Genomic DNA, 18,193 nt, shown 5'->3' on the forward strand with positions numbered 1-18,193 from the left:
CGTGTCCTGGTCAGAACACTGGAATGACAGGACAAAAACAATAAAACCCATTTCAAATGAAGCAGTTGTTGCATCCAGTGGTAATATAATTACTGATTATAATGACTTAATGTATAATATATACATTATGTAATACATAATATATACATTATATATCATGTCTTTTTATGTGTTGCATATCGTGCCGCGTAAACATAAAATCATATGCATTTGTAATCAGAGAAATGACAAGCAACAAGTGCTACTCTACGCTGCCTGTGGCCTGAGTGAGCAGCAGCCAGGTGCTATAATGAGGAACGGCCGGCGGATTCCACAAAGGAGCGGCTGGGGGTTCCGGCAACCACATGTGATGACCCAGGGCTGGACTCCACTTTGTCCACAGTGAAAGCAGATCCGGCTATCCACATCGCTAAGTTGATATATTTCCTCAGTGACCAGCACGGATCAGCTCTAGGCATGACGACGCGGATATCATGCTTTTTTTATGAAAGCCAAAGTAGTTTCACTTTTACAATGACACAAACAGCTTCTCTAGAAAGCATATAAGTTACATCACCCTTCTATGCGTGAAAATTTGGGCAGCGCTTTGCAAATATTTCCACATAGTGACGTAGATATGTGGGGGCGTGTTTAAATGAGCCATTTCAGGGGGGCATGGCAGAGTCTTAACTTTGATAAAGAATCTCTTTGGATTTTAGACTTTAGTCTTTGCAACTTTACAGATCTTCTTTATGCACCAAGAGCTTGTAACACTCCAAAGAGAAATAAAAAATTTAAATGGCATCATATGACCCATTTAAAGTGTTGCCACGGTATGTGGTTGTGAGGCAGTTGCTAGAGTGTTGCTATTCAGTTGTTAGGGTATTCTGATTCATTGCTAGGGTGTTCCTATAGGCTTTTCTAGGTGGTTGATATTACCATTGCCATTGTGTTGTTGTTAAAACCAATGCAATTTGAATTCCTGAAGAAACTGCATAAACTTTCACAGGTAGAAATGAATTTGGTTATGTTTTTAATATGTATTAACTCAATATAACAGGTTTTTATTATATAGTACCTTTTAAATGCCATGTTGGTTAATGGCTTTGTCTTGCTGTATTGTGTTAGTTTAGCAAAATCATCTGCTGAAGTCTATTGCAGATATAGATATTCATACATGCATATAAAGTGTTGTACACACTACGGCAACTTGCTTCCAAGTGTTAATGGGCCATCTTTGACCATTCCAATATTGCGGACAGCTTACGTATAGTGGCCCATAGAAACAGCTGCTAGGACATCTTTATACATATCTATGTGTTTAAGATAAATACTAGTTGCTAAGAGAGATGTAGCATTGCAAGTCAGAACAGAACAGCCATGTCACCCTGCAGTCCAAGACTGGTTACCCACTGAATCTAAGAAGGGTTGAGCCTGGTCAGTAGCTGGATGGGAGACCTACTGGGAAAACTATGTTGCTGTTGGAAGATGTATTAGTGAGGCCAGTAGGGGGGGGCTCACCCTGTGGTCTGTGTGGGTCATAACACCCCAGTGTAGTGACGGGATACTATACCGTGTTTTGGATGATACTTTAAACTGAGTTCCTGACTCTCTGTGGTCATTGAAAATCCCATGGCACTTCTCGTAAAATGTAGGGGTGTAACCCCGGTGTTATGGCCAAATTGCCCCCTGGCCTTTGTACCACGACACATGCCTGTGCATTCATTTGCCAGTAAACAAGGTGCAGCACATGCAGGGTCTACGTCAACAGCACCACACGCAATTGCCGTGGGTCAGAGAGCTCACGGATTTCATCAGAAATATCTTAATTTGTGTTCTGAAGATGAACAAAGGTATTATGGGGTTGGAACGACATGAGGGTAATTAAAGGGTTAGTTCACACAAAAATCTAAATTATGTGATTAATAACTCACCCTCATGTCGTTCCAAACCTGTAAAACCTCTCTTCATCTTCGGAACACAGTTTAAGATATTTTAGATTTAGTCAGAGAGCTTTCTGTCCCTCCATTGAAAGTGTGTGTACGGTATACCGTCCATGTCCAGAAAGGTAAGAAAAACATCTTCAAAGTAGTCCATGTGACATCAGAGGGTCAGTTAGAATTTGCTGAAGCTTCGAAAATACATTTTGGTCGAAAAATAGCAAAAACTACGACTTTATTCAGCATTGTCTTCTCTTCCGGGTCTGTTGTGAGCACGTTCACAGCAGTGTAGTGATATCCGGTCTGTGAACGAATCACTCGATGTAACCGGATCTTATTGATCCAGTTCACCAAATCAAACTTGGAACGGTATGAGGGAGAGTAACTGATGACATTCACATTTTTGGGTAAACTGTCCATTTAAATAATGTTGTGTTCTCCTGTAGGAAAATGGTATCAACACTGGAACATTTCACTTGACTATTGAATATAAGTCTGTAGAATTGTTATTAATGACAGCCCTGTCTTTGTATAAAATCTTTTCCATGTATTTGAAAATGTTTTGAATCTTGACTGTTTCATAGTGAGGTTTATCTTTGTGATCACTATTTGGTGCAACACCAATATTGTACAAGTACCTGCTCATGTTTTCTTTTTTCTGCATGCTGATGTTTAAAACTAAAAAGTGTACCCTATTTTGGCGATTTATCGCTGACATTCTGTGACAGTTCATGGCAGTTATTTAAAATAGTTTAGCAAACATTCAAATTGTAGATCAGGGGTCAGTTGACTAACGCCACATTCTTCGAGTTTAAAAAGACAACACAAAAGAGTAGTTCAAGTTATATTGACTTTGACTATGACGTAATGTTTACAGAGGACTTAGCCCTCACTTTCAGGCTACAATAAAGTGAAACTGAAACTATAGTCCTACATAACCCGAAATCCTACTGAACATCTTCTTCAATTTTTTGTTTTGAATGAAACACAATAAGTTCTGCTGTGTATTTTCTTCTGATAACAGACAGGTGAGAGGAATGAGTTTTCATTTGAAAACGTGATTATGTAATCTGTTGGCAGATACACAAATTTTATCATTATCTTTATCATTTTCATTATTAGATCAATGAAATGTACAGTATATCTGCGTAGGCTACATAAGTTAAGAGTGAAACTGAAGTTAATTACCGTCTTCTTTTCAAAATGATTTTGAATGGAACTTACAGAAGGGAGTATTTTAACAAAAAAAGGATACACCTTCAGTAATATAAATCATGTGACTTGCATTACACTGAACAACCTCGTGTTGTCACTATTTCTTCACTAACAGCCTTGACTCCTTTTAGATCATTTTTTCTCGTATTGAAGCGATGATTCTCTTTTCTTCTTCTTCTCCTTCTTTTGTCACAACTGAAAATGAACAGAGATTCATTAGAGATGGCTGATCACACAAAGACGGAACACGGTCAAAACACATCTAATGTTCTGTGTGATGCCTGCCATGGAAATCAAAAACTCAGCGCAGTAAAATCATGCTTGCAATGTGTAACATCCTTCTGTGAGACTCACTTGGAAAATCACAAAACAGCAGCAAGGCTCATAAAACACAAACTGATCGACCCCGTGGACAACCTGGAAGATTATATCTGTGTAAAACATGAAAAACCGCTGGAGTTATTCTGCCGTGTTGAGATTTATAAATATTGTGCTCTCATTTATATTTGGTTTGTTTACCTTTTATTTATTTTCCTTGAACCAGGCAATCATATTGCAGAGTGTATGTCATGTGACCTAATCAGTGCCTGAATGAATGCACATGTTTCTGTTTAAATAAAAGTGCGCCAGTCTGAACAAAACTGGTTGATGTGAAACCGTAATCCTGTTGTCTGCGTGAGTTACTCTGCTAACAGGTTATGGGCCCAGAATACGGGTGTTAAGTCGCTGGGTAAAAGTCGCAACGAAAACTTAACTGCGTGTACCCGAGTTTGTAAGAGAAATGACATGAGGCTGCAAACATGAGCAGAAAGACAAAAGCAGCGGTATCATCGAGCCGCTGGTCAAGGCTTGTCTTTGACGGAGATGAGAAAAATTATGAGTTATGGGAGACGAAATTTTTGGGTCACCTTTGTTTACAAGGATTGAAAGAGACTATTTTGAATGAGCCTTCTGTCGAAGATGAGGAAGACGAGACGAAAAACGCCGAAGCCTATGCTGAGCTGATACAGTTCCTGGATGACAAAAGCCTGTCGCTGGTCATGAGAGAAGCAGCAGATGACGGACGTGCAGCGCTGGAGATTTTACGTGGATATTATGCTGGCAAAGGGAAGCCCCGGGTAATAAGCTTGCACACAGAGCTAACTTCACTCCAAAAATTGTCGAGTGAGAGTGTTACGGAATATGTCATCAGAGCTGAAACTACAATCACTGCTTTGAGAAATGCAGGTGAGAATCTGAGTGACGAACTTTTGACAGCAATGGTTTTGAAAGGACTTCCAGAGACATTTAAGCCATTTACTATCCATGTTACTCAGAGTGATGTTAAAATGACTTTTGCCGAATTTAAGACAAGACTTCGAAGTTATGAGGACATTGAAAATATGCGGACAACTGCGTCCGGGGACAATGTAATGAAAGCAAGAGCGCAGTTTGGAACAAAATCCACTTTTGCTGACTGTGCAGCTGCAAGTGCTGACATTGTCTGTTACCGGTGTGGCACAAAAGGCCATAAAGCAAGGACATGCCAACGTAAACAGTGGTGCAGTCTAGAGCTGAAACAACGAATCGATTAAAATCGATTATTAAAATAGTTGTCAACTAATTTAGTCATCGATTCGTTGCTAAATAACTTTTATTTGCCGTAAGCGGCTCATTTCGTGCATATTTCAAATCTGCGGTGACCAAAGTGTGGCAGTAATGAGCCACCGGAGGTTTTACTCAGCCAGTACAACAGGAGAAGTAGCGAATAGCCAATAGCTGGCCTTGTTTTATGTCACGTGCTTCCCGAACAGCGTCTCTGCAGCCATAGACATCATATGATGTCTATGTCTGCAGCATTCAGCGTGATGTGGGAGTACTTTACATTGAGCCTTTAAAAAAGAAGAGTAACCTGTAAACTCTGCACTACTGCACTGTTTAAGGGGACGTTCACATATTGCGTCTTTTGCGCGCTCAAGTTCGTTATTTCCAACACCGCACCGCATCGAGTTAAAAACATTTAAACTTTTCAGAATGCAGCAACCGCACCGCGGGTCATGTGACAAGAACTAACCAATCAGCTTCATCCTTTCCCGTAACAACATTAAAAGCTCAGTCAAGATGAAAGGAACAGCTGATCATAGTTGTATATGGATTTCATTTTGAAATAAATTTAGTAGCAGAGCTACTGCAAGCGATTTTTTGAGCTGCAAATCCATTTATCCTTTGCTGAAATTTCCGCGTCTTCAAGGAGAGAGCACGTCATGGTTGCTTAGCAAAGGCAGACGCCTCAGGGGCGCTTCTGCACGAGCGCTTTGGAAAGAAGGAGAAAGCGGTGCGCCTAGCGTTCTCCACGCGTTTTTAGGCGCGATTTGTGAACGGCCCCTAAGACTTTCATTTGTGCAGATTCTCCAGTACAATGTTGTTTGCAAATGTTTAGTCGTAAAAGCTGATAACATTGCTTTTTAACAGTTAACATTTAAAGCTTTACGAACATGTTCTGTGATCAGTTTGTCGTTTACCAGTTCAAAATTCAGTCGTGCAGCCTAATTATGACTGAATGTGAGAGGTAAATGTAGATATTTGAAATGCACTTTTTTTTCTAAGTATTATTCACTGCTCTTTTTCACACAGCAGGTTTTTTGTGTGTGTCCTATTTTTTTTTCTGGACAACCTTCTGATGGATTTTACTTTAAATTGTGAGTTCCATTCAGGTTTCATGCCATTGGCACTTTTTTTGAAGGATTGTTTACAATTTCACAGCAAAAGCTATAAAGCTTTTTCCCAGTATATAATAAAATACAATGCACTGCAATTTTATTCTGTTTTATCCTTATCCTTCGTGAAAATATGTTCTGAAAGATTCCTTAATAAGCTTTGTTCGGGATGTTAAACTACTTTAGGAGCTCTAAGGACTGCCATGGTGAAAACATTATTTGAAATCTCCTTGTGAAATTTCCTAGAGTATGGGTCAGTGTTCTGATTGCAGAAGAGTTCGACAAAGGATTACTAACACAATAAAACAACTCCAGGTATATTTTTGATGAGGATATGACAGTGCAAAATGGTTAAAATCTCTTAAATCTATGCTGAATGATAAAGACCATTTATTAATAATTTACTTGGGGAAAAAATGAAAAAAACTAAAATATAAGTACATAAACCGATTAATCGTAAAAATAATCGACAGATTAATCGATTATCAAAATAATCGTTAGTTGCAGCCCTAGTGCAGTCAATGTAAAAATACCACTCACCGCAATGCAACCTGCAGACGGAGAAAGCCGCGGGATAACGCAAGAAAAGTGTCCGAGGAGCCGGGTGACAAAGAATATGTTTTTCGGGCAAGCGACGCTGAGATGTGGAGGCATGAGGATGAAAGAAAGGGCCTAATGGTGGATGCAGGTGCAACTTCACACATCATCACAGACATCGCAAAGTTCCGGTGGTTTGACAGCAGTTTCCAGGCTGACACACACTGTGTGGAATTGGCTGACGGCACGAGGTGCAACGGAGTCGCTAAGAACAGAGGAGACGCAGCAGTATGTTTGGTGGACAGCACTGGACGACGTTTCAAGACAACGCTAAGGAACGGGCTGTACATCCCCACGTACCCACAGGACATCTTCTCTGTGAAGGCAGCCACCTCGAATGGGGCAACCGTGATCTTCAGAGAAGGGAAGAATGTTCTGCTACATAAAGACTGTACTGAATTCCCCATACACGTGCACAATAAACTGTACTATTTGCACACAAAAGACAACGAGTGTGATGACCAATGTAGAAAATGTTATGACTTGCAGACATGGCATGAGATATTAGGTCATTGCAACTATGGGGATGTAATTAAGCTCGAGAATGTTGTAGACGGTATGAAAATTGAGAATAGAGCAGACAAACCAACCCCACCGTGTGAGATTTGCATACAAGGCAAGTTTATTGAGACTAGAAACCGAGAGCCAAAGCAGCTCTAGAAATGGTACATACTGATTTAGCAGGACCTATAGACCCAATGTCCAAGGACGGCCATAAATATGCATTATCTTTCACAGATGATTATTCTAGTGCGGTGTTTGTATATTTTTTGAGAAACAAGAGCGACACAATAACCGCCACAGAGAAATTTCTTGCTGATATGGCTCCATATGGCAGAGTTAAATGCATCCGGTCTGATAATGGGACAGAGTTCACAGGAAGGGAGTACCAGGCATTATTGAGTAGAAACGGTATTAGACATGAGACCTCTGCACCATACTCTCCACACCAAAACGGCACTGCGGAACGTAACTGGAGAACATTATTTGACATGGCTAGGTGCATGTTAATAGAAAGTGGGTTACCAAAGACATTGTGGACCTATGCAGTCCGTGTTACGCTTCTCAACATGAGAAAAGTAAGCTGAACTCTAGATGTGAAGGGCATTTTTGTGGGATATGACAAGAATAGTCCAGCATACATGATCTACTATCCTGATAGCAGGAAAATACAGAAGTGCAGACTAGTTAAGTTTTTACCTGAAATGAGTGCTGAGGCAGACGAGATTTCGATTTATGATGATTATGACGATTTTGGGGTTGGGAATAATCTTAGAGAATCGAAAAGAGAAGGTTCTGAAATTAATCTGCAGAATTCTCAAGAACCAGTCACAGTAAAAGAGCCAGAAATGTGCGAAAACCAAACACAAAAAGATCATAAACCTGAAACCGGGAGAAATCCTGCCAGAGAGAGGAAAAGGCCAGGATATTTAAGTGATTATGTTTGTGGTTTGGATGGTGACGGAGCTAACATTGATAGATGACCAGACATTTCTCTGTCCTATCTGCATAGAAATAATAGGACACAAAGCACACAACATTGTTCCTATAGAACAAGAGAGTGGAGATCAGAGGGTGAGAAATACAACAAAAATATCAGAAGATATTTAAGCAAAACAAATTTGTGTTAATCAAACCAAATTGTCAAGAAATCACTATAAGAAAGAATATCATCCTCAGGCTCAGCTGGAAAAGACACAAGCAAAAGTCAAGATGATGATCCAGGATAGAATAAAGAAGACTGAGGAGATAAAAAGCTCTGAAAAGGTGCACTTTAAATGATTCAAAGAAATAACAACTATGTACATGTTATTTTTAATGGTTACTCACCTTGTGGAGCTGGTTGAGATAATGCTATAGAATACTTCACATAACTCTTAACTCTGTTTTCCCTAACCTCACCAGAACAACAATGTTAAAAGTCTCACTGCTCTGATTGAGAGATTTCTGTCTGAGCTGCTGGAGGTGATCGGGGAGAAGCAGAAATCAGCAGAAAAGCAGGCTGAAGAGCTGCTTAAAGAGCTGGAGCAAGAAGTTACTGAGCTCAAGAGCAGAGAGACGGCGCTGGAGCAGCTCTCACACGGAGGATCATCTGCACCTCCTACGGGTCAGTGATCTTTACTCAGCGATCTTAGAATTCATTAACTAGATAAAACTGCACATTAGTGATCCCCTCTCTCTTGCAATACTGCAGACTTGCTCATCTGTGTGCAGCCTTCCACAAGTCAGGTCCTGGACCAGCAACATTACTGATATGAATATAGATCTGACCACAGAAATCTTTGAGAAAGCTCTCCAGGGCCTTCAGAAAAACATCAAAATGGAACTGAAGAAATTCTTTGAAATCAGTCAGTATTGGGGGAAATATATACTCTGTTGCTTCACTTGTCTATGTTTTTGTTTAAATGTGAATCACTTTTTTTTTTCATAGTCCACTGTCCACACAGGCCTTCAGTTGTTCAAGAGTCTTCTGCCTCAGATTCTGTTCCTTCTCATCCTTTACTGATGTCTGAAAGTTCTACAGTGATGGAGAAAAAAGATGTTTCTGCTATCCTGAGCACAAAGCAGGGCACTCTGACAGAAATTTCAAATACTACAACAAGCAATGTTCAGACAGAAAACAAAATCTACTTCAACAAGAGCAGCACTCCTTCACCAAAAAGAGTGGAAAAGATGAATAAAAAAGGTGCCGTAACTGATAAGACAGACACATACAGAATAGAACACCTTTTTGCTTTAAAGTCTTTAACTAAGTGCTTTATTGTGCTATTTATACAAAATTGACATAACATTTTGTCTTCTACCAATTGACGTAAAAGAAGTTTTGAAAGCTATAACATTTCAGAACTGTGTAAATTGATTCATTTATGTCACAATATTCCCAGTCACCCCTACTCCATGTACTTGTGAGGCTTAAGGCTGGAAATACAGCACAAACCTTTTGCTTAGATTTTTCCCCCTATTTACAGTCTGGAGGAGAAACTAGACTATAGTTTCCAAAAGTCAGAGCCAGTCTGCAGATTTGAGTCGACAGAATCCATAGAAAATGTCATAGTGTTTGATGGTCACAGACTCAGACTTTTTTACATTTGATATTTTCAGCTGATTTGTTTTTCCTCAATTACTTTTTACAAAGTTGGTAAGTGTATGATGCCTAGCATTTAAAATATGTTGTTGATGAAGGTTAATAGAAGTCTGTACTAACATTAAATATTTCTCCATCAGCAGATCTGAGTACAATAAAGAAATATTATGCAGGTAACGTCCACATGGTCATGATTAACAGATTCCTCTCAGATTGAGCTTTTAAATTGGCTGCTTGTATTGAATTTGTCACTGCACATGTGTTTCTTTTGCAGTGAATGTGAGATTGGATCCTAAAACAGCTCATCCTAAACTCATCCTGTCTAAGTACAGAAAACAAGTGAAGCATAGTGGATCCTGGAGAGATGTTCCCAATAACCCTGAGAGATTTGACTCGTCTGCTTGTGTCCTGGGAAAGGATGGGTTTTCCTGTGGGAAAATTTATTATGAGGTTGAAGTCGGTGATAAAACTGAATGGGACTTAGGTATGGCTAGAGAGTCCATTGACAGAAAGGGGAAAGTAACAGTGTGCCCAGAGAATCTATTTTGGAGTATTTGGCTTAGAAATGGAGGTGAATATGTGGCTAATGAATCTTGCCCCGTTCCTCTTTCTCTGAAAGACAAACCCCAGAAAGTGGGGGTGTTTGTGGATTATGAGGAGGGTCTGGTCTCCTTCTACAATGTGGAGACCAAAGCTCTTATCTACTCCTTTACTGGTCAGTCTTTCACTGAAAAAATCTATCCATTTTTCAGCCCTTGCAACAAGAGAGGAGATGTGACCACAAAGCCTCTGATTATCTACTAGTTAGTTAGTCTACTACTAGTAAGTGTATTTATTAAACAATGAAAAGTTTTAATGCAACAAATAAATGACAAGGGTCACACATTGCCCTAAGATTGAATCTCTAACCTTCCTCGGAAAGTGTGGATTGATTTGCTACATCCAAATATCTGAATGTTTGATCAATTAGAATTACTATACTTTATTATTTTTATGTGTCACACACATTTTTACATTACAGAAGTTTTATGAAATATTACACTATTCTAATAAGGACATTTGGTGTGGTAGCATTGCTTGTATTGTGTTCACCCATAGATTAATTACTGTCTGCTAAACAAATAAACATAAATGTGGTTGATGCTTTCATTCTGTCACTCACTGTATGCCAACACCCTGACCATTCAACTAATCTGACACAAAATTGAAATATAATTTGAAAGAATAGTTTCTCGTCATTCAGTACAGCGTAGTACACAGTAATACTTTGGTTACATGAACAGTGTCAATGCTCCAACAAATAAGGTTTTTAAACGCCCTTCAGGCAACCTTTAGAAATCATTGTGACACCAAGCTTTGTCAATGTCACTATAAAGAGCTGAGTAGGTTTGTCAAAGGCACATGGTTAATTTGTTTAAGACATAATTAGCTTGTCAAACTGCCTCATGGTATTACACTGATGGGTTTCTCAAGTAGATTTTAATGTAAAAATCATTTGGGACTTGAAAGTGGCCAGAGGGGCACATGGATCAATCATGATCCCCACCAACCGCACCAGTTGCACCCCAGTAAGGCCCTGTTGGGGATGTACAGTACAGACGTTATGTATGCACACTTTGTAGGTTTCTTATATCTGACAAGCCTAGTTAAGTTCACAGACGGCTCTTTTAATGAGTTAAAGAAGACATAGCCTACAAAACTTTAAATTTGATTTTTTTTAAACTGATATAGACAGTTTTGCAGTTGATAGTTCACGTAAATGCTTTAATTATATGAAAGTTTTAAGTTTTGAGTTTTAAAGTAATATAGGCAATGAATTTTATTTATTTCGGAATATTCATCAACTTCCTTTAAAATCGTATTTCATAAACAGGCCACTAGATGGTAGACTATTACTGTATAAACTCCGGTCAACGCAATTATAAATCCTGTGCTATGATTACCAAAAAAAAATAACAATAATTAGAATAAAATCAATGAACATGGACCTTACTTATAACTCGGAGAACTTCAGGACATCTGCTTAGGCTCATTAATGAAATATTCATTTAAAATATTTATTTTGTATCTTTTATATTGCTATAAAACAGTAGTCATGATAAAGTGCACTAAATAACCGTCATTACTGGAATACATAAAAAGTAATTAATTGAAGATATACTAGCAGTTCTTAGATTCCACAGATACTCTAACATTCTTAATTCTTCAGAAACAGCCCTATTTCAATCCTCTCAACACCTTGTACGACTACAGAATGTTAGAACATCCCATCACACCCCACCCTCTTCTTTTTCTGCTCTTCCCTCCCTCCCTCCCTCCCTCCCTGTTCCCAGTCCTTTTCCTTCCCTTTTCCTAAGCCGAATGAATGGAAGGTCCCCGCAGCACAATGGAAGCTGGTCTCGTAGGAATGCCAGAAATGTCTGGTGTCAGCAGGAGACTGGTGGCCATGGGCAACACACCCCCCATGACATCACAGACGGTTCATTCCGCCCACCTCCTGGCTCCACTCCACTTCTCTAACCCATCCCTCCGTTTTTCCAAAGTAAAGCGGGACATTTGAGGACTGAAACAAAGGTGTTTCATTAAATTGGTTTGTAATAGGTTTTTTTTTTTCTTTGGACAGTGCATGTGTTTAGTAAGGAAGCGTGTATGTGTGTAACATTCACATAATGTTTATGTATATATGTTTTGGTTTAACATACAGCTCAATAAATCCAACAGTATTTTCTCCAAACACTGAATATGGTTCTAGGTCAAATAAACTAAACACTGACCATGTTTCCACACAGTCTTTCTCTATGAGACACCAACCCAGGGCTGGGGTTCAATTCTATTCTTTTGACAGACAAGCATGCGTCAAGGAAAAGATCCCTGGTGTGGTCGTCATATGGATGACTCTTCGTAAATGGAAAAGCACAGCAACAATCTACACCGTTTGATTCATGTGATATTGGATTTCTCTCTTAGCTTTGTGCGAACTCTTCTTTCCCATTCTTTTTCTCTGTTTCCCCCACTCTGCCTCTCTCCATCTGTCTCACTCTCTCTATTCCTTCTTCCCTCATTCTTTCTGGCAGGCATTCAATTTCACACTTGGGGGAGCAGAATGAGGGGAAGGTCAGGGCTGTGTCAACAGAGGCCAGCATTTCTTTTTTTTTCCTGCTGATACAGGGAGAATGAAGGGAGAAAGAGAGACCTAAGTGTCCCTTTTCTTCTCTCCTTCGCACATGCACCTACTTCTTGCTGCTCTCTCACACACTAGCAGACACTGATCCTTTCCCTTGGGTTTTCTCACTGCAGTTGTCTTGTCTAGCCGAGCAACAAGAGTTACTAGTGAAAATGACCTTTCATTTATAACACAACCTCTCAAGGATGAATACTGTGGAAAAATTGACACGCAGGTTAACAGCTTTTCCATTTATTGACTTTAACACAAGACTTAGTGCTATTAAAACCAAAATGAAATTGGCACTACTTGCTTGTGTTTCATTGGATCCCCTAAGGGAACATGGCAATAGAAAAAAAATGAGAAGCAAGAAAAAATACAATGTTTAGATGTTCACTCACAAAACTTTTCCCATTCTCTCGCAAAATATTCAGAAATATATATTTCTGTGTTTAATTTTTTTTTTTTCTAGTAGTAGTAGTAAATTCAAACTTTTTTCAGGGGAACACATTTTTTTGCAAAAGAATGCAAAAGCTTTGTAAACAAATTAAAAGTTTATTTAGAGAAGATTTTGCAAGAGAATGCAAAAGCATTGATACATATGTTTTATCCTCCCATCTTATTTTTTGCTATGTCCCAACTCTGTAAGTAATGATTTATTGTTATTCTGATTTTTTTAATGTATGTATCATATAACGTTATGTAAGCAACATTCAATTGCATTAACGTTTTTGCACATTCATACTTTTGCAGTTCCCGTGCTTCTTAAGGGTCATTCCAGTGCACTGCTTTTCCACTGTTTTTGTATCTAAACATGCACTACATAAATGCCTTTGACCAATTTTTTTTCGTCTAAGATCTTTTGCCATGTCTTATGCATGACATGTCATTAAAAAAACATGGCCATCAGTTAAAAGAAGTTCAGCTTTTTAAAAAAAAGCAACACCAGACCTTGGAGGGGTTTTTTTTCAATTAAAACAACCAGTTACTACTTCTTGTTTTTCATTTTGTTTTATTGTGTTATGTTTAGTATACCATTACATTCTGATCCTGATCCAATCAATTCCCAATAATATATTTTTTCCTTGTTAAATAGCAGAAAGAAAGAAATATGTCACTTTACAGAATTAAAATGATTTGCGTAACCCCACATGTCGACTTAAAATTAGTTTGATGCACAATTCAGATGTATTAACTAATGTATATATTTATTTGCGTGCACTAGTGCATGTACATGAGCAAAGTTCATGCTGTGATTTCTGACACACCCTACCGACTGACTCACATTGGCTAATGAGTGCAAAAGCAAACAAGGTGAGGCAGTTCAACGGATTTAGTTACATGTCTCATTCTACCATACAGCGTCTTTCCTCTCTTTCTCACTCTCTCTTTCTCTCTAATTACTCAGTTGTTGGCAGTGCGTTTTGTAGGGTGGCAGTGCCAGTTTTGCCAGCAGGGCACAAAGGATTTACTGACCTATTGCTAACACTGGGAGCTTCCTCTAGTGAGCTCATAAAACACTGCACACACTTACACTTCAAAATCACACCATGCAACCCAGTCCCAGCATATGCTGCTTAATGCAAATTAAACTTTGTGCATAGAAACATTATTTATGTGCATTATAGAACAATATAGAAGTCTAGGGCTCAGTCTTGTGCTAACTGTGCTTGCTTTGTTCATATTGTTCTCTTTTGTAAGACATTTAGGATAAAAGCATCTGCTAAACATATGTAAAAGTACATTTTCAAAAATATGGCTCCACTTAAGAGTAATCCTAATCAATGACAATAATCTGAACCCTATCAATTAAATATAGTTTAAACTAAGCATATTTTCTGTTCATGCAAGTATTATTATTGCTGAAAGTTGTTTGCAACTTTCCCTTAAATTTCCTGTCAGCAATTTTAGGTCTTTTGATTATTACAACTACTGTTTAGAAAGTCTTTAAAGCACTTCAGATCACCACATTAAACAATAAAGGAGCCAGATAAAGAGTTGGAATTCCATGTGTTGCAAGTCAACAGTCATCCGTACCTCATGAAAAAGTAATTAGTCATTAAGTCGTTAAAAAAAACTCCAGACTTCACAAGCTGCCAAGAGATTAAGCAGGCTATATTACAGGTGACTTGTCAAATAGAACAAAGAACAGGTGCAAACAAAGAACAGAAACCATGACAACACAAATAACATTATGCAGACAAGGACCTCTGGTGGTGAACCTGCAGGTGTGCTAATGGATTTGATACAAGGCCCTCCCTCTACAAAATATTGGGGTCAGTAGGATTTTTTAAAGAAATTAATACTTTTAATCAGAAAGGATGCAGGAAATGATCAGAAGTGAAAGCAAATACGTTGAAATTGTTACTAAAGATCTATAATTCATATAAATTGTATTCTATTCATCTAAGAATCCTGGAGGGAAAAATATCCTGGTATCGCAAAATATTAGGTAGCAGTGTTTTCAACAATAATAAGAAGAAATGTTTCCTGAGCACCAGATCATCTCAAATCAGCATGACACTAAAGACTGGAGTAATTGCAGTTTTGACAAAACAGGAATACATTACATTTTAAAATTGCATTTTGCAATTGCATTGCATTTGTGAACATAAGGGGCTTCTTTAAAACATAAAACAAAAACAAAAAATCTTATACCAACCCCATTTTTTGGAACAGCAGTGTAGCTTCTGCTGAGGATATCTTCTCATATCCTACACATTCTGAGTTTTATTCATTATTTTGTGACTGACATATTTGGCTCAACTGTGATGAGATTCAGAGAACAGAGAACGTGAAACTGTTATCAAACCAAAAACAACCGAGTTCCAGGAGCGTGTTGATAACATAAACTGGGATTTACCTGTTTGGTTTGGTCAGTGAGGGACAGCTGGTAATATTTATATTGTGGTAATATTTAATGTTTCAGCAGGAAATGGTGTATTGTTCAATTCTTATGGTGGAAAACATACTGAAATAATAGGTGTGCTTTAGTGGATTAGTAGCATATGCATATATTTATTGCAATAAAGATGAACATGAAAAATAGAAACAAAAGAATGAAAAAAAAAGATCTAAGGTGTTCTTCTGCATACCACGGAACATTTATTTTAGTTCAAGAGCTGCCTCATTGCAGGAGGTCTTTATAATCGCTAATCTCTATTTGGTTTAAGAGAAAAGTTCTATGTTGTGTGTGTGTGTGTGTGTGTCTGAGTGTGTGTTTGGGGAAGATGGAAATTACATTTCGATAATGGGAGGTCTAAGAGCAGGGCTGAATGCAGTGGCAGACTGGTGGCTTGGAAAGTTCAGTTCTTGTTCTTTTGTCAGTTCTTTTGGTTTTGTGCTAATGATGGTTTTAGGGGGTGTTCTACCCTGCTGTTCAAAGAACAAAACTGAGAGAGGAGGAGAGAGAGAAAGAGAGAGAGAGCTGACCTTGGCGAGTGAGAGGAGAGGTGGGTAAATAAATTGTATTGAGGTTACCTTGACAACTGGCTATGCTGATTTTGGCCATCTCTGGGCCTATGGGAAAAGGAAAGAGGGGGAACTATGGAGAGAGAGAGAGAGAGAGAGAGAGAGAGAGAGAGAGAGATTGTGAGGAGTCAGTTATTTTATGTGCGAGTGTGTTTGTATGAGGGAGAAAAATAGAGACACACAGAGAGAGAGAGAGAGAGAGAGAGAGAGAGAGAGAGAGGCTGCCAGGCATGGACTTCATATTAATCATTAACACAATGTTCCCGAAAGTTCCTGCCAAACTAATATGGAAGATATTTATGATGCACTTTTTTTTCTTCTAAAAATTCTCTCTCTCTTATATGCTCTCTGACTCTATTCTTCATTTTTTTTCTTGTTGCTAGACTATGATAATTCTAGTGGAATTTACTTGCTATTCTTTTCCTAATATAACAAGGGAAAATGGAAGCACTGACTTTGGCCAGGCAATAATGATTTATCCCATGGCACGTTTAAAGATAGACACATACATAAACGTGCACACATTAGTTTTTCTATTATGGTGGGGTTTTTTCCATTGACTTCTGTTATTTTAATACTGAGCTTATGATATTTTATAGCACCTGACCCTTAACTTGACCCACCCTCACACAAACCTTTCTGCATTTAAACAGTTTTAAACAGACTTTTAAGACTTTTTAAAATGTAGTATGTTTATTAAGCTATTTATATTTGGCTGGTCCCCATAATGTAGGTGATTTCAGTTTAAACATCTATTGGCAGTGTGATTTTTTTTAAGAAAATTAATACTTTTATTCAGTAAGGGCACGTTAATTAAATCAAGAGTGACCGTATAGACATATTACAATGTTACATTACAAATTTTATTTTAAGAAATTCTGTTCTTTTGAACTTTTTATAATTAAAGAAAAATCCTGAATAAATATACTACTATTTTCCCAAATAGAAAAAAAAAAGTCTTGAGACTGAAGTATACAAAAAATTCAACATTATCAAAGGTATAAATTATATTTTGAAATACCTTTAAACAGAAAAAGTCATTTTTAGTAACGATATTTCAAGGTATACTTTTTTTTACTGTAGTTTTGGTTTTAAAAAATTCAGTCTTGGGGAGCATAAGAGACTTATTTAAAAAACATTTGAATATTAGTATTTTGTGTATAAATATATACAATTTAATTTATTACAAATTAACTTTATCATTAAAAAAAATATTTTTAATTAACTTTTTAATTACACTTTTTAATTTTTTAAATTTTTATATAATGTTACTTAATGCTTACCTAGGTATTTGGTACTCTGTGGAACATAAAGGAATACAGCAAAATGACCATGGTACCATGTTTTGAAAACTATGTTACTACTATGATTCTTTTTGGTACATTGTGATTCAGAGGTGCTGTGATGCTTGTCCGTGTTCATGTGCATTGTGTGTGACTGTGCTAAAGTGTTACTTCGGCCCTCTAAGATTCCACTTAGCAATCATCAGCTTAATTGAATTCGCAAGGCATCGAACTGAGAAAATGTAACCAGCATTTTGCCTGTATCAGCTGTCCAGATGATGAATGAGACAGAAAGAAAGAGTCAGCCTATGTGTGTACACTATACATCCATTCCACACATACTGCATGTGTAGAGGAAAGACAAAGAAATTAAGGGTGCTAAAAAACGGCAGAAGTCCCTAACATGTAAACCAGCGAGGCCTTAACCTTCATGTCAGCCTAACTTGAATAAGTGACATCACTGCATAAACACAAAGTCGATAGAAGGAGCGTTCTTGTTTAGACTTCTCATGTTGAGCAGCACCCTCTCTCTCTCTCCCTCTGGCTGTGTACGACATTGTGATAGCTTAGTATGTATGAGTTGGAACACTCAACAATGCAGTTGGACACAGGGAGAAAAGAGGGGGTGGGTTAGAGGGTGAAGAAGAGGTTTAGCACATTTGTAACCTGATTCGTATGAAGGAGTTGCAGGGAGTGTCTGAATGCTTGAGATTGCTATCACTGTGGGATTGCGCTTGTTGTGTATGTTTGTGTGTACGTCTAAC

The 18,193-nt window shown here is 38.1% G+C and overlaps 1 protein-coding gene across 1 annotated transcript; it reads left to right on the forward strand.

Moving 5' to 3' along the window:
* The first annotated feature begins 6,472 nt into the window (after nucleotides 1-6,472).
* Nucleotides 6,473-10,421, forward strand: LOC132112899 (zinc-binding protein A33-like). The gene is made up of 4 exons (XM_059520628.1): nucleotides 6,473-6,838; nucleotides 8,108-8,194; nucleotides 8,333-8,534; nucleotides 9,784-10,421. The coding sequence occupies exons 1-4, from the start codon at nucleotides 6,473-6,475 to the stop codon at nucleotides 10,314-10,316; spliced, it is 1,188 nt and encodes a 395-aa protein (XP_059376611.1). The 3' UTR covers nucleotides 10,317-10,421.
* The last annotated feature ends 7,772 nt before the right edge of the window (nucleotides 10,422-18,193 follow it).

This window comes from Carassius carassius, chromosome 3, assembly GCF_963082965.1.
Source record: "Carassius carassius chromosome 3, fCarCar2.1, whole genome shotgun sequence".
Classification (NCBI taxonomy): Eukaryota; Metazoa; Chordata; class Actinopteri; order Cypriniformes; family Cyprinidae; genus Carassius; species Carassius carassius.

Excerpts from the sequence above, each read along its gene's own strand:
- LOC132112899 (XM_059520628.1), top strand. The coding sequence starts at position 6,473 with ATGTGGAGGCATGAGGATGAAAGAAAGGGCCTAATGGTGGATGCAGGT. Across the intron at positions 8,195-8,332 it reads AGATAAAAAGCTCTGAAAAG|AACAACAATGTTAAAAGTCT; the intron begins GTGCACTTTAAA and ends TAACCTCACCAG. Across the intron at positions 8,535-9,783 it reads ATCATCTGCACCTCCTACGG|CAGTGAATGTGAGATTGGAT; the intron begins GTCAGTGATCTT and ends GTGTTTCTTTTG.